The following is a 22,383-nucleotide window of genomic DNA, read 5'->3' as shown; positions in this document are numbered from 1 at the left end:
AAAAAAAAAAAAAAAAAAAAACCAGCTATCAGAAGATCTAAATGAAGTTAAAATTATCACCTGTTTATCCTGGCCACTCCTCTTGAGCAATAGACAGCATGAACCTCTTGCTGTGTATTATCCTTCTTGTAGGCCAAGTTCACCAGCCGAACAGTGGGTAGCTCATGACCTCAGAAGATGTGGACCCTTAGTGCTGAAACTCTCCCCAGCTTCACATCTCTTTTGTCACATTTAGAAGGCCACAGATCACATAATACCAAAAGTCACATTTTTCAGCTGGATTTGGATAAAGATGCATAGTTTTACACTAGCTATAGTGATCTCAAAAAAAAAAAAAAAAAAAAAAAGGGGAACTGAAAACATAAACTGTCTTCACACTGTGACAACAGATAATCCTAATTTCCTATGCAAATATGATCAGTAAGGTTTTTTTTGTTTTCTGTTTTAAATGGATCATGGTTATAGATTAGGGATGTTGACCAATAAATGATTATAATTCCATATCTGAATATAGAGGTTTACAGTAAACAAAATAGGGGAGAAAAAAAGGAGACAACAAAAAGCTAAGCATTGTCACAGAAGTTGAAGCATTCAATAAAACATGACCATCAAGAAAATAAGAACTGAAACACAACAAGTTGTTTTTTAAATTATATCAATAAGATGTCTATACAAAGTAGAACTCTTAGGTTCACTCATGTTCATTTGCTTATTCAAAACTTGTTTCTTTCTGCATGAATGTTAACTGTATATAGCACTTAGTGTACACTCAGCCCTTCTTCTGATGTCTCAGTTGGACAATTAACTCAATCAGCTAAATCTACAGGAAAACTTAGGATGTGTGACAACATGCTCCAAGGTGTTTAGCTATTACAGACTTAACTGCAATAGCAGTATCTACTGGGCTGCTTTAAAATTGACATTCCTGTAACCATCCTGTAACCAGTGAGCTGTTCAGAGTGTTCCAAGTGTAATTACCCATAGGTTAAGTAAAATTTGTTCAAGTTTCCCTCCACAAACTTGAAAAACTGAATTATCCTACTTAAAGGCTTTTGATGAACAACACTTTCCCCTGAACATGTACTGAATCAGTGGTTTAAAACAACGAGCACTGTACTGGGTCAGAAGACAGAAGTGTCCAGAACAAAATTGGGAAAGCCAACAATAGCAATAAATCAGCCTTGCCTATTAAGTAGGATTTCTAGCTCCCTCAGGTTGTTTTGGCAATAGCACTAACCTTAGTTGCCCTCCTGCAGCAGTAAGTGGCTAATGAGGCAGAGTGATCTATCAATCACTGCCTCAGTCAGAATGCTGCTGCAAACTGTTTTCCAGATCTGGGGTAGATCTATCCCTCAGTCTAAAAGGGCATGATGCTCTGGGATCTGCCATCCTGGAAGAGGCATGCAGAAGGGCTGCTTTCAGAATTCAGCCAAAGCATCTTAGTTGGCCTCAGTCCACCAAGTTTCTTTCAAACTGGTGCCGAACCTCCAGATGGAGGTGAGGAATATTCATGACGCAGAAAGGCGATACCGTCAGGCAGAGACACCAGACTGCTTTTGTCATCCTGTTTATGAAACCAGAGAAAATTGAGGTTGTGGGTTAGATTAGAGAACTCCTGATGCTGTGTTTATAAATACCCATGCTCCTTCTATCCTTCAACTGTGTCACAGCCTCAGAGTAAGCTTCCTGTACGATATCTGGAAGATGTGCGTACCTCAAAATGGGTTGCTCAGCAGCCAGCATGCTGAGTGAGAAGCTGTCTAGTCAGCAGGATGTGCTAAAAACAGAAGTGACTCATAAATCTTGCTTCTCCTCTGAACTGTCTCCAGCACCTTCTTAGAGGTGATGCTTGAAGACAGGCATGCAAGTCCTTTTTTCCAAAAGCTGAACAGTGATGACTCTTCCCTTGGAGGTAGCAACACTGGGTATGCAAAACCCAGGTGATGGGAACTCACTCATTAAGGATAACCTTAGGCTTAGTCTGTCATCTGTCCAAGGGAATTCAAAGCTTTATCATACAAACTTTCTCTGGTCTACAGAAGACAGGAGAATATGATCACACTAAGCATTTCCATGTGCAAAAATCCCTAAAAGTTTTAAACCTAAGAAAATCCCTAAATTGCCATTTATCCTTAACTTTATTTCAACAGCAACAACAAAACCAAGTAGTTTTCTTTTTTATTTAATTTTGTTACTGCCTTATCTTTATTCTGGGGTTGTGTTCTCTAGTATTGCTCATGTGTGAGCTGGATTTTTTTGTTGGTATTCTTGCTAAACTGATCATCTGAAGAAATAATTACAGAACAAGCAATAGCTGTACTAATGGCAGAAATCAGTGCTTATACTACTTTATAAACGGCCTCATATTGGGGTTATCAGTTATTAAAAATGCTTCAGATACGCGTAAGGGCATCTTTTTTAAAGATGTCTTTCCAAAACACTGTAGGGAATGCATGGTTATTAATCTCAAATTAGGATTTTTTGCTTTCCTTCTTTCAATAGAAAAATGTTTCGAGTTGGAAATTAAATGTCATGTAATTGATTGGTAATTTTCCCTCCTGCTGTGTGCAGAAGGCTATTGGATGATGTCGTATCATTCTCAACAGGAGGAAAAAGTATCAGTCATTATAGGACAATTAGTTTCAATTTTCACCATTTTACTTCAATGGGCTGATAAGATTGTCTAAAATATCTATGTATAGTAATTAACCATAAATATCAAATAACTTTTTTTAGAGAACATTTTAACTTAAAAACCAAATCCAAGTGCAGATGCTTCCTATGGCCCCATGTTCTTCTTTCCTGCACTGGTAACATTCAAGAAACAGTAATTTTCATGTAGCTGCAATTAACAGAACCTGTCACAATCAGTCAGCTTCTGTTCATGGTTTTGCAGCATTGTTCCTGATTTCAGTACTGCTATGATGTGGAGGAAGAAAACCCTGAAAAATCTTTTTGACAGTATCTCAACTTGTGAAGATCGTGTATTTCCTTACAGCACCCCCATCTGTTCACAAGAAAAGTCTTGGACTCAAGCTGCTGTTGTTTGCTTTCTTGCAGTAATAGTAGCATATAATTATTGCACACTTGGGAGGAATATACCTATGATATGTATTGAGAAAGATGTATTTGTGCACACATGGGTACTTTACATATGTCTGATTGAGATTTGTGTGATGACCTACTGAGATTGCTTAAAACTAGAATGAATGTACCGGAAAAGTCTGGATCTTGATCATACAGAATTTGCAAAGTTTGATCTACAAAATACACTCACATGGTGTTTTTCCCATTAGTACACTTGGGTGATACCTCTGAAGTTTTAATGCCCAATACCAACTATTTACATTTTTCTAAATGCCATAAACATAAATTTATCATAGGATCTGAAAAACTAGCTGCACTCTTGCCTTTTCCCATCTACCGCCAAGTGATGTAGCCCCAATTTCATGAGTTTACTGTGTGATCTATAGTAACTTCTCAAAGGTCTTTGAGCCTTTGGTTCAGTTTGTAATTGCATGCATGATGCAGATGAGGAATACAATCTTACTGCATTCTCCTTGCTTTCTTAGCTTTATAATACAAATTGTATTATGTAGTAATGATGAAAAAAGACTCGATGATGAAGTTAAATGTGGTACTCATTAAATTCAGCATATATGACTGAATATATGTAGAGAGCAAATCCTTTTCAGGAAGAAGATGCCATTTCTATATAGTTAGTTGTCAGAATCACATTCTGAGGTGCCAATTACTTCACAACCTAAGTCCAAGACTGAACTAATGTGAGAGGTAGCCCTGAACTGCACATCTCAGCTCCCTGTGATTGGTTCCTTAGTTCATGTACCTAATTAATTTTCTTAGCCCCATGGTTACTGGTTTCAGAAATTTGGACATATAAGAAGTACTAATAAGAGAAAATTCAAAGGAGAAACAGTGAATTCAAGGCTATGCCAAAGCAAGAGTATTAATAACATTTCTCTGTATTATTTTACAATTTGTGTTATGTGGTTCCTTATGAATTTTACTATGTCATAGTTAAACTCTATGGCACTTCACTAGTTTATAGGCTTTATTAGAGCCATTGACTGGACAAGAGCCACATATGGGAATAGAAATTGATTTTTTGCGATGTACACAACAAAAAAAATTATTGATATAAAGGGCTTCATTATTTGTAAGATTACTCTAAAGTAATTTTGGAACAGCAGGAACACTCTGTGGACTGCATTAGAATTTCATGCTTAAATTCAGTTGAACACTAATTTTTGTATAAATTCTTTTGTCTTACACTGCTGTATAAAGGAAGTCTGGAAGTAAATATCAGGGGAGCAGAAACACAGATTGCAGCTTCAGGAAATGAGATGCAAGTGTGAAAGATGACAGAATGATCATGTGGGAGGAAATTACTGTAGTTTCTTTCTTTCCCTTATTTCTATTAATAACTAGCTATTATCAAGGAGCTCAGACATTTTAAAGCAGCAGTTGCTGTAGTAGACAGAGGGTTTAAGTAATACATATTGTGAAGCTTTGACAGGTAACCTCCCTGCTGCTGAAACATGACAATAACATCAACATCCAGAGACACAGAGCTGTCTCTATCCCCATTACCTCTAAATATCAAAGGAAATACATGACTAAAAATATCGTATACTTGGGGGATAATAAAAGTTTCAGAACATGGTCAGGCATTTATGTAAGTGACCCACAACTCTTGACTTACTTTGCAATGTGACCTAAACAGAGATGTTTCTCTGTAACTGCTGTGAATTCTCTGGCTCCCATGTGCTCTTCTGCATTGCCGGAGCAGAAGTTTGAAGTGCAGTCAAAAAATTATGGCTTTTAGCTGGAAAGAAAATAGTGTCAACTTCACTGTTCTCAGTTAAATTAATTGTGGTCTTGTCAACAGCTTAAGGAGGGAGTCTCGATACCATCTTGCATAGTATGGTACTGCAAAATAAAGTGATTAGCTGTTCATAGATTATATATCACACTCTGGTCTTTCCTGAAAATTCGAGACAAAGTTTCTTTTCCACAAACTTTAGTGTAAGATATTTCAGAGCCTTATACTTGTGCCACATTTAATAGATGGGTGAGCAGGGAGCTGAAAGAGAAGCGTGAAGTTTGTGCTGTGGACTGAAGAATTTTTCTTTCTCCAGTGTTCACAGTGTCCATATCCCTCCCAAAAATTCAGAGGTGATTTGGTGTCCCTGGACAAATTGTTTTCTGTGACATTATATGATTAGCTTTGAAACATGCTTAGACATGAAAGTATAATGATTTCAGTTAAATAAAATGTTTTTATTGTAACAGAGAACTGCAAACTATTCTATGCCTATTCTTCATATTTTCCAGGTTTATTGGATGTACTAAAATGTCAGGTTAAGAAGAGTATACAGAGATTTGGCTATTATTTTGATATAACTCATCTCAAATAATAGGTTTTCAGTGTGAATGTTAGACTGGAAATCTGAGAATATTTCCCTTTCTCATGAGAATTAATTTATATTTGGCCACCAAGTTATTGTCTCTCAGATGTTTTCCTAAAAATATTTGTTCTTATTTTAAGTTAATTCTGGAGACTGATAGGGGGATCATGTCTAATAGTGGGAATATTTGTTGTCTGGTCCTGGAACGTGCTGTAGATAATGGTCAGTCTTGCAGCTGGCCCTCAAAAGTTTTTGCTAAGTGTCAAAAAATATTTCTGCCAAATTCTTCTCTTTGCTGCTTTGGGGTTGTAGCAATTCTGCCTGACTTGGTATGCGACTGCTGTTCTTCCTCCATACTTGCTTAAACTTGGGCTCAGATGTCTCCCCCTCCATGTATTGAGGTCCCCATCACTCCTGGCCCACCAGCTCATGGTCTGTTTCTGTCTGCAACACTGTGCTCCTCCAGCCAGCTCTGGGACAAGTGATACTCCTTTGGCAGGACATGAGCATTTCTAAAACTGAGCAATAAAGTAGCAATAGGCTTTGGGGAAAAGATTTAGGTGCTTTACCTTGTTTATTCAGCCAATGAAAGTATTGGTGTGGTGTTAGTAGCAAGCACTGGAAAGCAGTGTTAAAGAGCTGATGCGTGGATGGTGTCAGTTCATGTTTCACAAACGGCAGCAGAAGTGTCTCCTTTCCACTGAAAGTGGTGCAGGGATCACTCTGGGGTAAGTGGGGATGTTGCTGGGACATTTCCTGTGCCTTGGGAGAAGCACAGAGAGGACATGTGAATTCGCACGCCAAGATTCTTCATCAGAACTTTTTTCCCCCATGAACTGTTGGCCTTTCATGTACCTTCTCTAAAGCAGTACTAAATCTGGATTGCATTGTAAACCTTTGTGGTAGTCATGAAAGGCTGTTTTGATACATCTTTACCATGACCTTCCATTCTTCTGAAAATGTACTTACAGTCCCAGCTTTATAAAAGGCCAAGAAAGTCTCTTTTCTGAGCTTGTCTTTTAAAATAACTGTCCTTTACTGAAGTTACAAAGATAACCTGTTTCATCAGTAGGAAGATGAATGAGTAAAAAAATGTATTATTAACATCCGAGAATACTTAAATCTATGAAGAGATCCTTTATTGTTGATACTTTTTAACATTCTGCTCATGATCCCATCTTCTGATGAATTAATTTCATCAAAAACACTCTAATGGGATGATGTGTATTTTCAATGTGGTGCAAACCTTTCTGTGGCAATACTGCATAGTTACCCTGGGTATACCAGCACTGAAAGTTGATAGTTACTTTCTCTTTCGGTGCCCAGATGCTGTAAGCAAAAATGATCAAGGGACACGACTGTATGATTTTTCTTCTTTCTTGGATAAGTTTTTTTATTACATTACGTCCATTCCATTGGATGTAACTGCTAAGCTGAACATGCTTTGTATGCTGAAAAGATAAGCTTTCAAGGAAATGCCATTTAACAGTATAGATCCCAGTTTACATCTTGAGTACAGTCAATAGCTCATACAGCTGCAGCATTAAACATTGAAAGAATGGTGACAATTACTTCTGAAAACTTGAACAACTGCTCATAGTAACACTGTAGTTGTATTTTAATAGTTTCAATAATTTTAATTTTTAGTACGGCAAAAAAAAAAAAAGAGAGGCAGTAAAGTAAAAGGACTTTCCAGAAAATTTCTCATTGGGAGGATATTATTTGGTCAGTATGGGATGTCTGACCTGTTTACTGTCTCACTGCATGCAATTTGGGTTCAGCAGATAAGAGAAATGAGCAAATATAAATTGTCTGAAATCCACCATGTAGAAAGAATGTTGCTGATTTTACACCTATAAGATTATGTGTTTAGCAGCTGCTAGATACACCTACTTAATTTAACCACATAGAAACATACCAATTAACTTTCCTGCCCTTTGGCGGTTTATTATTTTCATTTTTTTTGGTAGGGCTTTCATAGTTCGCCCCATGATTTTCCAGGAGGGGCTACACTGTTCTTGAGTTTTGCTCATTCAAAAAAAATCCCCCTTTTCTGTGAATCACTGTGGACATCCCACAGAGTTCTCATCAATTTTCTGACTATTCAGTATATTTTTTAAAAAAAGTTTGAATTTCCCATGAGATTAGTCTTCCAAAATTGTCCACATCTTACTCTGCATATGCCAGAATGTTTGCAAACTGTTCCCCTTTGAACACATTCTTTCAAATCTGATTTCCAGAATCTATTCAATGCTTTGTATTCATCCCTTTCAACTCTGATTTCCAGAATCTATTCAATGTTTTGTATTCATCCATGTCTGAAGTTTTACACCTCTTTGCTCCTCTCCTCAGAGATATTGCTGCTTTACAGTGTTCTTAAGAGGTACTTTCCAGTGGGACTCTCCCCATCAGGATCTATACTAGAACATACTAAGGCAGTCAGCCAACACTTTGTACCTCCATAACAAAATCCCTTGCTTCTTACAAATCTCCAATGTGTATATGTGTATTTCTCAAATGCTTCATTTTCAGAGGAAATTTTGTTGAAATTATGTGGAAGTTTGAGCTGATAATTCATGCTTGTTGGAGTTATTCTGGCATAGGAAACAGTAAAGCTCTAAATGCCGGGTCTCTTCAAAGGTTCAACTGGAAATTCAGTCAACACATACCTACTTTTAAATAGAGAAAAGCATTACTTTGAAGTATTCCGTATGTTTGTCCATTGTTTCATTTTACATGTCTTACAATGACTATATGGCAGTACCAGGCAGTGAATGGGCAGTAGTATGCCAAAGAATTGACATGGTCAGAAAATATAGTCTATGCTACGTTTTATAGAAGCATGTAAGAAGCATGTAAATTGTACTTTTATCTACAATTACAAATGTACTCTTTTTTATGACTGGATGCTGCACATGAAATAGGTAATGTTTCATGCATAGCACTATAAACATTGTAGTGAAAATTGAACTGAAAATCATAGTGAGTGAAATGGCGTCATTTTTTAACTTAAAAGAAATTTTTGTTTGCAATTACAATTTCATAAATGGCTGATAATCTGCTAGTGATTTATAGATCTTTACCTTCAGCAATGCATTGCAGCATTCAAGTAACCCCTCCCCCTTTTTTTTTACAGCCAGTTTAAATCTAATTATTCTGTATTCTGCAGTCTCTAATACTACCACGGTGTTTATACCATTATTGTGGAAAGCTGCAGCATTACAGTTACAAAAGCCATCAGATACTATAAGCAAGTGGGCATATGCTCCTTGCAAAAAGCTTTTTCTGAGTCAAGATTCTTTTTCAACCCCCTTCACACCTTTTTAAAATATCAGGACTGTGTCATTGGCGTGTAAAGGTCAAAGGTTCTGTGGCAAGCCTCACACCGTTTGTGCATGCCTCATTAGACATAGTGACCTCTAACTGCGCTAGGACTCTACTGAGGATTGTTCCTGGAGATCACAGGAATAGTCTGTTTTGTTGATTTTTCCTCCTTTTAAGTAAATCAAAGTGTAATGCCTCAAATTTGTTCTTTGAATATATTTTCAAAATACAGCTCCAAAACTAGAAGCAAATAAATTACATTTGCCTTAATTTTTAATTAGCTGAAAGTCGTCACTGCAAATTGTGTCTTCCATTGCTAAATAAAATAGTCAACTGCCAGGCCTGAAATAATTAAGTAATATATTATAATTAAGTAATTTAATTTTGATTTAATTATGATATACAACTTTCCTTCTGATTTAACTGACATTCATTGACAAAATGCTATAACATAAAACAGCACGAGTGTTTATGGCTTATGACTCTGCATGTTTTGCTTCATAGTATTTGGCATTCATCAGAGCATATGGAAAAAGTCTCTTAGTGTGGAATAGCTGGCATGTTTTTTCATACTGCCCAAATTATGTACTACTTTGGGTTTTTGTTGTTTTGTGAGGCAGTTGGGGAAATACAGATATCTTGGGCTTGAGCCAAATTTATGAATATTAACTGGAATCTTTCCATCAACATCGATGTGCTTTTGATAGTGAACTGCTCCCATGTTGTTGCAGGGAAAGTTAAGACCACATGCTTATGAAATCTTTATGGAGCTGTATTGTATACATATTCTGTGTCAACATCAACATGATTTTATATTAGGCTAGGGACTTGAGGGCAAGAACAGAAGTGGTGGGCAGGCAGGGAATACCACTTCGTTCGCTGCTGCATTGATAAATATTCACCAAATTGAGCAAGACCAACCCCCAATTTTGTTAAAATGTTTTTCATCATACAGCAGTATTGGAGAATGGCTTTTGTATTCCAGACTACACTCGTGTGCAAAACCCTGTTTAATGATAGGAATGGTGAGGAGGATTTCAGAGTTCATTCTGCCTGCAGTCAGATCTGCGCCTGCAGTCTTCATGACTGTGGACTCATAGAACTGAAGTTTAAGGACAAAAAGCTAATTATCCTCGTGATTTAGTGATTTGAGCACTCTTAGCAACAATCATGTAAGACAAGAAAGGTCATGATTCATCGTGTTGCATGCAGTCAGGTGCACTTATGCCCCTTCAGTTTTGATGTGTTTTATTCCTATGTTGATGTTTAAATTTCTCAGGAAAAGCTCAAAGGCCAAATGTGTTTTGAAACTGAGCAATTGTACACTCAGTTCAATAATGAATGTTTGTTATTTTCAAGCCCCTCTGTTTTCTGAAATTATTCAGATCAGTTATATTTATGAGGCAGCAGAAAATCAGAATAATGTTTTCAAAATCTGAATAAACATTTCAAGTAGCCTTGCTGTGTTGCTGAATTTCTTTCAAGTCTTCTCATCTTCATCCCACTAGCTCAAAATTCTTATGTGGCCGTGGTAGGCTGACCCCGGCTGGGTGCCAGATTCCCACCAAAGTGCTCTATCCCTCCTCTCCTGAGCTGGACAGCGGAGGGAAAATACAACCAAGGGCTCCTAGATCAAGATAAGGACAGGGAGACCACTGTCACTCATTGCTGGCACAGTCAAAACAGACTTGAATTAGGGAAATTGGCGTAAGTTGTTACTGACCAGAGCAGACTAGGATATTGAGAAATGAAACCAAATCTTGAAACAGCTTTCTTCCCTTCTTCCAGGGATTAACTTCACTCTGGATTTCCTCAGCAGTACAGGGGAATGGGAAATGTTGGTTGCAGTCATTCTGCCACACATTGTCTCTGCCCTCCCTCCTCCTCAGGGGGAGGACTCCTCACGCACTTTCTCTCCACCAGTGTAGAGTCCTGCCCACAGGAGACAGTCCTTCACAAACTTCTCTAATTTGAGTCCTTCTCATGAGGTGTAGCTGTTCACACACGGCTCCAGCACGTCCCTCCCTCAGGGTGCAGTCCTTCAGGAACACCCTGCTGCAGAGTGGGTCCTCCATGGGGTCACCTGTTCTGTCAGCAAACCTGCTCAGTGTGGACTCCTCTCTCCGTGGGGCCACACGTCCTGCCAGGGCCCTGCTCCAGCACAGGTTTCCCACAGGGTCACAGCCCCCTTCAGGCCTCCACCTGCTCCACTGTGGGGTCCTCCAGAGGCTGCAGTTGGATCTCTGCTCCTCCATGGAGCTCCACTGACTGGAGGGTCCCATCCTGCCTCACCATGGGCTGCACCACGGGCTGCAGGGAAACCTCTGCTCCAGGGCCTGGAGTGCCTCCTGCCCCTCCTTCTGCCCTGACCGCAGTGACAGCCCGGCTGTTCTCTCACATAATCTCACTCCTCTTTCCCAGTAGCTGTTGTCCAGCAGTATTTTCCCTTCTTAAATCTGTTATCCCAGTGGTGCTGCCACCGTTGCTGGTGGGCTCAGCCTTGGCCAGCAGTGAGTCCATCCAGGAGCTGTCTGGAATTGGCTCTGTGGGACATGGGGGAGGTTTCTGGAAGATTCTCACAGATGGCAGCCAGTCACCACCCCACTACTGACACTTGGCCATGCACACCCAATACAGTAATATACGCTCAAATAAAGGTTTTCCAAAATGCCCATTAAACAGCATGAAATTAAAATGCTTGTGACAGCCTCATAGATATTTCAAAATGGCTGCATTTAGATTCTCTACAGATGTTGTATTTTCATGAATACAGTGAGACATCTGAATAATTTAAAAGAATGTTGTCAGTGGCAAGTGTCACACAAAATAACTGGAAGGAAAATTGTCTTCACTTAGTGAAGATAAAAATGCATGCAAATCAATATCTATTTAATACACAGCTTTAAAAAGAAAACAATAGGTTATTATTGTGACAGGAAATCACAAATTGTTTTTATTATGTCCTTATCACCTCATATTATTTCATATATAGAAACTCTGTACATGGTTGACACCTCTGTAACTCTCACAGAAAAATAATTATGCATAAACATTTGCACTTAGGGAGCATTTATTACCTATTTTGCTTATACTTTCAAACTGAAGAGCAAATGTAAATCTGTATGAGATTTTTACAGGAATTTTGAGGTTTCAAATTTAGTACTTCCGAAATGCAAGCCATTGGAAAAGTGCTCTAAGCAATAAAATTATTCTGGCTGAAATTAACCCTGCAAAATACTTTTCCCTCTTGTCTAATAAATATTTTATGAAGAACCTGAAACTATATGCAAATGCAGTCATATTTACCCAGTAAGCATGAGAACCAAATGATATTCTGCCTATTTATTCATTTATTGATGAGAGATACATTTCAATTATACTACCTTTTGGTTTTTTGTTGTGTTTTCTTTTTATTCCAACAGCTTACCCAGGAGTTAAAATGGTGAGTGAAAGTCATCATGAGGCCCTGGCAGCACCGCCAGCAACCACAGTAGCAGCAGCCCCTCCAAGTAATGTCACCGAGCCAGCCAGTCCGGGAGGAGGGGGAGGAAAAGAAGATGCATTTTCTAAGCTAAAAGAGAAGTTCATGAATGAACTGAACAAAATTCCACGTAAGTAAAACTTGATTGATGAAGAGGCTTCCTTTCACAGACTAGATTTAATTTAGCATTTTCTTCTTTGACATTTATTTAAACAGCATACTAAATGTTTTCTAGTCGAAGCTGGAAAAAGCACAAGAATAAACTGGTTTTTTAACTTCCTCAAAGTTACTGGAAGTAGAAAAAAAAGAGTCCCAACTCAAATTTAATTTATGTGTATTCTTGATATGTCAGATTAGTTTGGTAATTTTTATGGATTAATTACTGCTGAATCATTAAAACTGAAACTAGAGAACTTCACTGTGGCTGTGGGACCAATAAGTAAAATGTTTCCTATCAGTAACACTTAGGATAAATGTGTGTGGCCCTATTGCCTTACAGCACTATTTGGCCATAACTCACACATATGGAGAAAACAAGAAAACTTTGGATCTTTGGAGATTAGAAAATGTAGAAAGAAATGTGACAATTGAGTTTTAACAAGAGAATAGCTAATACATCTGTAATGTATGAAGATAGCTATGCTTTTCCCACTAGATATTCTAGTAGATCAGCCACTGAATGCTGTTTGCATAAGTTCATGTACCTATGCCAAAAACTTAAAAGTATAAATGTATATTTCTGTGAAGTTAATGGAACTAAAGTCAGCAGGATTCTTTTGGTCTTTGGTACTGGAAAGTATTGACTCAAAGTTGAGGCCTCAATTTGTTCACATTTAAAAAAAATAATACAAGCATTAACTTTGTGCTGTTGTTTATAATACTGGAGTTCTTGAATCTGATATGTTTTACTATGCATACCTTGATATCAAATATAGAACTAATTCAATATTGTCAATGGCATTTCATATAATAAAGAAAAAATTCCTTTTTGACAGAAAAATTACCAAATGCTTCCAAGCAGATCAGTTTGGCACTTTTATAGACAAGAAGGTGAAGGCTCTGTGTGTGTTTTAGTAGCAAGCATTAGAGGGTCATTCAATCTTTAATAACTTCTTTACAAGAAAAAAGAAATGTAAAATATTTCCAGGGAAATATTTTAACATCTGTAAGAATTTTCATTTTTAGAAGGCTATCCTTTGTGTAAAGAAATGTTCTGTGACTGATAAAGTCAGATAACAAATTAAAACATTAATCGGGTTTTGTTATCTCTAAATGGATCTTAGCAATGTGGGAGAATCAGTTTTTGCAAAATTGATAGCAGACAGCTTTTCTCTGTCACTCAAAATTCCCTCTTCCAAGAATTAGCGTGTTACAGAGGTAAGAAGTTAGTGTGCCATTATTGTGGTGGTCTGTGCAGTCCAGTGCAGACCATACTAAAATGAAATTGTTTGGTGATGTCATGGTAAAACAAAACTAAGGAATAAAAATACAAAAATAGAAAAATAAACCAAAAAAAAGCAAACATGAAAATACAAGACATTGAGGGAAAAACAGTAAAAATTTGAAACATTTGTCTTGTAATTTTTGTTTCACCATGCTATGTAAATAACATAGATGAAACTTTTATGTAAATATGCTCTTATTTTTGAACCTTTAATTTTACTTTGCGAAGTCATGAATGGCTTCCAGTATACGGAACTCTGTAATTGGTAGCTGTAGCAAAAGGTTTGTGGATAGAGAAAAATTTGGAATGCCCTGCTGCATACTTTTTTAAAACTACAATGAAAACAAGTGAAAAGTCCAATCTGGAGAATCTTTTCAAGTTGAACTGACTAGAACTTCTAATATCACTTCATGAAAGAAAGAAAAAAAATGCCCCTACTGTTACCTAATGAAAGTGCTTACCTAGAATAGTTTATTGGATCATAAGACAAATCTTACTTCTTATGAATACATCATATTATTTATAAAATATGGTACCTCCTGCTGATAGTAATACCAGAACATATTGCCTCCATCTGAGAAATCTAGTCTCTTCTCCAGGATCATGCAGTAATGTTGTCCTGGAGAAATGAACCTAAGGTAGTCACAAACCCCAATTGTGCCAATTGTCTGCTCTTATTATAGAGGCTGTCGATGTGATTGGATCTTCCCAGGATTTCTATCAAATGCTGGAGCTATTTAGTATTGCATTCTGCTATATTGGGGGGGTTTTGCCATTTCAAGAAGAGAACTGAATGTTCATTGTACTACAGAGGGGCAAGGGACTTGTGTGGAGGCATTTTTGATGTACTAAATATGAATTACTGCCATTGACATGTTTGAGCATTTTATATTCCAAATAACTTTCCTTTACCTGTCTTCCTCAATAATAAATCCTACAAGAAGGAACCATATTACACACAGGTCTGCATGTATTTTTAATTTATAAACTAACATCAACACAAAAGAAGTAAGCTTAATTAGGCTGTCTACAAAATATTGGGGACAGGAGGACAGAGGAGACCTAATTTCCCTGTTGGAAGATTATAGCATTTTCTCATGAGTTATTTGGTTTATACTAGTGGGGAGTGTCAGTATGATATTTTCAGTCTATTACAAAAAAAAATTAATTGTGGTAGAAAAGTTCTCAGGACTTACCTCTTACAGCTGGCTGCATTTTTTTTAGAATCTGTCTTAAAACAGAGCAGTATGTAAATTAGTACAAACCAAATTATTTGTATAATGATTTTTTTTATTTTCTTGCTTTGTGAGAGAGAAGAAGTATGGGGCATAGGCCCCACTGGGACAGCACAGATGCTTGGAAGTTTAAGAACATTCCCAATACCATGGACCATGTTTTTCCTCCAGTAGATTCAAACTGAAGATCTGATTTGAGTCTTACACATGACAGTGGAATGTCACAGTCAGCAAGTCCTCTAATCTTTTCAGATGAGGGACAAGCCTCTTTTTTAGTTCATGCGCTTTATCATTTTTACTTCCAAAGTTCTTGTGTTCATCCCCACATGACAGGAAAGACTTTGAAATCTCATTGTTTGTTATGAGAGGACCTTTTTTTTCAGTGCTCTCTTGTTTATGTGTGAGATAAATAATTAAATGTTTCAGCTGCCTAAGATGTCTGCAGATGGAAAATAAGCCTTCATGGTTTAGTGGATGTATACGTAACAGGATAGAGTGTTGTGGAAAAGCTCACGTGCAATCAACTTGGTTTGAGTGCTAAAAAGGCCAAGCCATAGTAGGCCTAATTTATGTAGTCTTCTCTTTCTGTTTTATCTTAGAAATGATATATCAAGTATCAAGTCATGCTTATATTAAAAAAAAGTAATGACAATATTCTAATCAGGGAACACATGATAACAAAAATAAAAGTACATCAAACTACATCACTGTTCCTTCCATGTAGCTTCTAATAGAAAATTCATTTTTTAAAATACTAGGTTTTGTAGAACAGACAGATGTCAGAAGTTATATAGTCTAGACATACCAGCTAACTAAAAATACCAGAATTCCCATTAAAAGTTCACTTTGCAAAACCACAAGAAAAAAATCAATTTGAATTAATGCAATTTAAATTATACTGGTGTTTTCTTCTGTGATGTATGCACAAGTCAAGTCTTACTTAAAAAAAAAAAAATATTAATTCAATAGAAAGAAGAAATAAAAGTGCCAAGAAAAAGAAAGGACTTAATTATATCAGTATACATTTATTTCAAGAACAGTGATGTAGTTTGTAAACCGGGTTAAATTTTTCATTCGTACAAGCAGAAAATCTGGAGGTTTTTTCTTGATTTGTATCTCTTTAAAATAGAACATGCACCACATTTTGTGACAGAAGAACGTAGGCTTCCAAAAGCAGACAAATCATTTAGAATGGCAATGTCCTAACATACATTTCACTCTGGATAAAGCAAGTGGGATAATTTTATTACAATGAGTCATACAATTAAAGTGCAAGAACCCAGTAAGTTACTGAGGCATAACTGTGAGGAATTTTTTTCTCCGTTATGTAAATCCCTACATTTTGGTTGTGAGTGGCTGATTTGCATAATCACAGTACAGTTGTTTTTCCATAACTGAACTGTGTATAAATGTCACTCTAACTTAATTGATTCTTATACTTAAAATCCCTATTTATCTTTAGTCTGCAGAATTTTTATTCTGTTTACCAGAAGGTGAAAAAAGGCACCATCTCTGCTTTTACATTTTGCATTTTAAATATAGTAAATCCAACAACTGAAGAAAGGGAGGAAACAGAGCAGATAAAACAGCATTCACTCTTCTGAAAACAAAATGCATTAAAAGATTATATAAGATACATCAGTTCTTTCCTTCTTCCTTATCAGTGCTCTTATATCTGGATCTTTGTCTACAGGCTAGAAAAATATCTGCCATATATTTACAGTAGGAATGTCATAACAAGACTGTGGTAATGGCAGCAACAGCTTTTGGATGGAGACTTTACATGTCAAGATACTGATACTAACCACACACAAATAAAAATTGACATAGATTACCGTTAGTTTACTTAATAATTTTAAAATCAAAGTGATGTTGATGTGTTTTCTAATGGCACATGCCTGCATGAATAGGAGACCTCATTCTGCCAGTAAACAAGACGGCAAAAATCCAATAAAATTCCAGCGTACATCTGATTAAATAGTGATGTGCTGTTAATGTTCATGGTAAAATCTGGAACAGCTATAATAGCTGATTGCATTGAATCCAGGATAGTGTCATTACCTCCATAGTAGGAAGATATTGCATATTTCTAATGCTCTTTGCTGTCTTACATTGTAATTATATAAAAAGTTACATTTCTATACAAACCATATTCTGAAATACTTGGCTGGCTTGCCACTCTGTTTGGCCTCAGTAGCTGGTGCTCAAAAGCCCATCTTGTACAACTGACTGATAATCCTCCAAAACCAGAAGCTCAAATCTGTGATAATTTAGGCTAAAACCTGATGTTCTGTGCAGACTTGTTTCACGTTCTGTTTGCAGAAAAAGTTTTTTTATTTCCCTATCCTTGGACTAGTGAATAACTGTTGAAACAAAATGAGACTGGAGGCTGTAATGAGAACTGTAACAAAAAATATGTAAAAATAACTGTAAGACTGGGGTCTGTTTAATTCCAAATAATATTTTAGTAAGCTGACTACCATATTTGGGTAATTTAGCAAATAAAGTAATTCTGGATTTATATATTTAGCTGTTTAAGTCAAAATTGCATCGTTCAGCAGTCATTGTAGACACATCTCATTATTTCTTTCTTCCTGCTGGTCTCTGCTATTTTGCCCTTCTTCCTTTCTTGATTGATCAGCTGAGGTGTATGGAGAGTGCTTATTGCCCTCTATAAATGACAGTAAAGTTAATTTCTTAATTTTTCATTCGTATGTGGCATCAAGATTATCATGGAGTTATCACCAGATTATGTCTGTTATTAGAAGATTTAGGGTTTTGTTCATGGGGTCTTTCTGAAACTTAATTTTTATAAGCTGACAGCTTGATCATTTGCAGAAAATGAATTCATTAGACTTCTCCTAGTGGTTCACGGAGCACAGGTGTCACTTGTACAGGGAGGAGGTGGCACATTATTTTCTAAGTTCATAAGAAAGATACAAAATACTGATAATAGAATGCTTTCAGATTTAGAAACAGGATTAATAGTGTAGGCATACCATAAAATCAGCATAAAGTTTGCAGGAATAGCTATGATTTATATTTTCACAGCACATGCCAGTGTTAGTCATTGCCTAATATCTTAGGTTAGCCAGAAAAAATTGAGTTTCTGCTTCAGAGATCACCTTGAGTAGTAGCTGACTGCCTGTAGAAATGAGGACTGTGTATACATATGTTTATATGTGTATGCACATAGATTTATCAAAACAATAAGTAGAATTCTCAGCCTAGGAACAGTCGGACATTGGCAAACTCCATTTAGGTATTTTGGCAAAGAATGTTTGTATGGAGAGATTCATAGAAGATAAAGAAGTTTCTTGATATTCAGGGAAGTCCAAAGAACAGTGCTGGAGGAAGCTGGATGTCATGAATTCAAGTCTTCTTGTCTCCCTTCCTGTCATAAAATCATTTGCAGCTGCTTGTGCCAAGCAAATACATTCAGCTTTACACTGCAAAAGAAATAAGGAAAATCAAAAATAAGAATTTATTTTGGAACACAGAAGTACAAGAGAGAGCTATTACGGTACAATATTAGATGGGGGAAAAATATTATTTCTAAAAGTAGTAATTTAAATGCAAATATCAGATTACTTTGTTTTCTCCCTGAAGCCCCCAGTCCCAGAGTATAGATGAGAACTTCGACTCTATTTTTTAATGTTAAATAAAATTTCTAGATCTCCTGCTGATAAGGAAAAGCTTGAAAATACTGTCCACACACATCCAGAAGACACAAATATCATGAGACAAAAACAGTTCAACTCTGTTTTTTATAAACTTGTAATATGAAAATGCTGTGGTTATTTCTAAAGGTCCAGCATATTTTGATTGCTTTAAATGAGGAATCCTGAAAACACAGCTTTTAAATCCCAAATGTCTAAATAGATACTAGGGATGGAAGAATGGAAGTAAAAACCCATGAAGTAGATGAAAATCCTTGTCTGGAAGGAATAGTGTGTGTCCTGAGATCCACTGAGTTGTACTCCATCAGTATTTTAATGATTGATTCTGTCATGCAGAGTTTTTTTATATTTTTACATTATTACAGTTTACAATCTATCATATGCCTTCTGATAGGCTCCCCTTAACATGTCCTCTTCTTAAACTTCTGGATTCATGACAGCTGCCAGTTTGATCCTCATACAGGACTGAGCGAGGAACCTCAGGCTGTTGGAAGTACAGGCTGCTCTAGCATGACCTAGAAGTGCTGCTGATGCAGACTGGAGCTGGATCAAGCACTGGCAAGCACACATGCTTTCCAGGAGATTACATAAAATCATTGAATGGTTTTGGTTGGAAAAGACCTTAAAGATCATGTAGTTGCAACGCTCCAACTATGGGCAGGGAAGTAATCTCCTCCAATCAAAGCAAACTCAACCTGTCCATCTGATGTGCTTATGTCCAAAGGGGTTCCCTGTTCCTACTCTGGCTACTGTCTTGGCTTCTTGGACAAGCCAAGGAGGAAAGGAGAGATCAGAAGAGCAGACTCCTACAGCTTGATTTGAACCAGAGCAGCAGCTGCAGCACTCTCCATCCCCAGCACAGAGAGAGCCTGTCACAGGCTAAACCCATGTCCTCCTCTGCATCACCTTGAGAATGCACTGTCCTACCAGAAAGGAAATGCTGTCTCTAAGGCAGTTAGTAGCACACTGGGAAGGTAACCTCAGTGTCAAACAGAATGATACATTATTGATTGCATGTGTCTGGAACACCCTTTTCAGCAACAGCAGTTGGTTTTGAGTTGTTTAGTCTGAAAGAAAGGGAAGGAGAAGCAAGTTCTCCTATAAAACACATGATGCTGAAAACATTTCAGCAAAATATAAGAAAACAAAACCCCACATTTAGATTAACTTTTAAAGCCAAGGGGATGAAATTCATCCATAGCAAAAACAGGGTCAGGCACCTACCTTTGGTTTGGTGATGGCATTTTAACAAGGGGTGTCAGACTACCCCCAGGGGTCTCCTCTAGCACATCACTGTGATTATTATTTTATATGTTACAACTACTCTGGTAGGTATTTTATTGCACTATAGATATGTCAAGTTGTGCCAATACCTTATAAATGGAGTAGAGGATTCAATTTACAAGCAGAAAACTGAACATGGTTGCTGGCTTACTTTCAGTTCTGGGAATGTATCTTAAAATTTCATTACTTTGTGTGAGAGAAAGTGCACTAAAATTGTGTTTACATGCATAAAAGAAACACGATCATTGTTAGCCTTTTTCAAATTTACCTGCATATAAAGTGCCTACAGAATTACACATTATGTGATATAATTGTTTGTAATCTTGCTGTAAAAATAAGAGTTCATGGAACAATTGTTTTGAATTTAAAACTGAGAATACATTTAAAGATTGATTCTCAGCATTATATGACATAAGATATAAAAGGCACCTGTGACTGTGGTTACTAGATTTTCTTTTTAAAGGTATGGTTTAAATGCACAGTGAAAATATAGGAATTGCTGTTAAGATTTATATTCCATCCTTACCTCAGCTACTTCTGCCTAGGCACAGTAGCAAGCTAGAAGATATTCCCTCGTATTTTTATGAGAACCAAGAGTAGATAATGCCACTATTATTCTGAGAAATCATTGTAAGTTGGCACAGCTGAAGAATAGAATGCCATTTTTGTTGTTAACTGTTCTGCTTAGAACTGAGTGAGTTTACTGCTGAGAATTGTGCAAACTAAAGCCATCTCTGAGGGATTATAAATATATAATACCCTCCTTACTTTGGTTAATAAGGGGTTTTTTTAAGTGTTTAACATTTTTTAAAAGACACGAGAATGTCTTAACTTATGTATGAATTAAAATACCTGGTCATCAGTGCCATGTGCCAAGGTGGGTGAAAAACTAAGATACTGACCACCAAGAAAAGCTCTCAGGAATACTGTAGATACACAGCATCCTTTCATGCATTCATTTTATCTTTCTTAGTCTTGGCTTTTATGTCAAGCAAGCTTTTGAATGGTTCTACATCTGAACATCACTACTTCCAGAACATGCAGCCACTTTGCAAGACCTGTGGAAGTGGCCTCAAATATTCAGAAGAATCTTGGAATGGGAGGACTTTGCTCTGACTCCATAGAAAGAAGCTGTGGTGCTGAACTTGAATGACTGCCTCATGAAGGCTGAATTCCAGCTGGCAGCTGAACAAGCCATCTGCCTACTCTTGTGCAGATTTCAGAATCTGAATCTACTCTTAATTACCAACTTCAACAAGAGCTCCCTAATTCGCTCACAGCCCCTGTATCATGTGGAGACATGTTTCAGTACTGTACCTGGCACTGCTTTCCTATTGCAGTGAGAGCCACCAAAATAAAAGATTAAGGTTAAAATTTCAGATGGGAAGGGCATGTCCACCCACATCTTAAAAAGGACCTCCAGAAATTATTAGGCTTTCTACACTTATCTTGTAAGAATCAGACTCTAGAAGTTGAATTTACAGATCTGAGTTAAATGTGTTTGCCCTCTTCAGAGTGACACAGAAATAGGAGGCCCAGGTTTATTCAGAAGGAAAAACTGGTCTATGCAATATACCACATACTTTGATATCTAGGAGGCCCTCTAAGGTTAAGCCCTTTTAACAGAGAGATTCACAGCCTTAAAACACTTTCTCTGAGCTTAGAGACCTGGTTTCTCTCACTTTGAGAGCAATTGTTTCAATCTTCTAGCAATATACAATCTAATGAAGAGTAAGACAGCTCACTGGACTAGAGGCCTGGCTGAAGGACAGCATATGCATTTTGTTGTGAAATGCCTTTGGACAAAATGAGCAAATAACACCAGGTATTTAAAGCTCCTTGCACTTAAACAAATGCCTCACACAAGATTTCAGAATATGACAACGTGAATCCTGCTTTTTTTTTTTTTTTTTTAGCTGTTCCTGTAGGAAAGGCAGATCCAAGTTTTCCAGCTTCATCCCTTGGTTTCCTTTAGTCTCAGGAAGACCTGAGGCTCAGGTACTTTAGACTGCAGCCTGAACGATACTCCTGAGTCTTGGCTGGCAGCTCCTTTATTGTCAGTTTGGAGCAGCCACACAAACCATCTATTTGACACAGGGGAGTAGGGGTGTCAGCTCCTTGAAGGGGAAGGAGAAGGGGGAAGGGGTATGTGAAAGCTGGTGAGCTGCCAGTTGGTTTGGAAGTCATTTCCACACAAGAAGCTTGCTTTATCCTAGACCTCTGTCAGGACCATAACCCCTAGAGATGTACCCCAATGGGGAGGAAACATCTAGAATCAGGACAGGTATCAGATTTTTTTATTATTATTATTTTATTTTTTTATTATTTTTACTGGAAACAGTTTTTAGAGAAGAAATACATTCTTCACATACTTAACAATGTTGAATAATTTTTACACCTTTCTTATAGATACTTTTATGGTCCTTTCTTTCTTTCCATATTTCAATGGATTTTCTATTTTCCTTTTGTGTTGTTTCACTTATGTATTTATTAACACTTTTGTCCT

At 37.1% G+C, this 22,383-nt stretch overlaps 1 protein-coding gene across 7 annotated transcripts in view; it reads left to right on the top strand.

Moving 5' to 3' along the window:
- SYT1 (synaptotagmin 1) overlaps positions 1-22,383 on the top strand; it is a 345,379-nt gene that overhangs the window by 209,127 nt on the left and 113,869 nt on the right. For all 7 annotated transcript variants that reach the window (XM_083859065.1, XM_083859069.1, XM_083859070.1 and 4 more), the window contains one exon: positions 12,176-12,364. In XM_083859065.1, the coding sequence (XP_083715191.1) occupies positions 12,193-12,364 (172 nt within the window). In that variant the 5' untranslated portion in view covers positions 12,176-12,192. The remainder of the gene's footprint in view (positions 1-12,175; positions 12,365-22,383) is intronic.

Source organism: Zosterops lateralis (genome assembly GCF_965231275.1).
Source record: "Zosterops lateralis genome assembly, chromosome: 4".
Taxonomy (NCBI): Eukaryota; Metazoa; Chordata; class Aves; order Passeriformes; family Zosteropidae; genus Zosterops; species Zosterops lateralis.
This window is presented reverse-complemented; position numbering and strand designations above follow the sequence as displayed.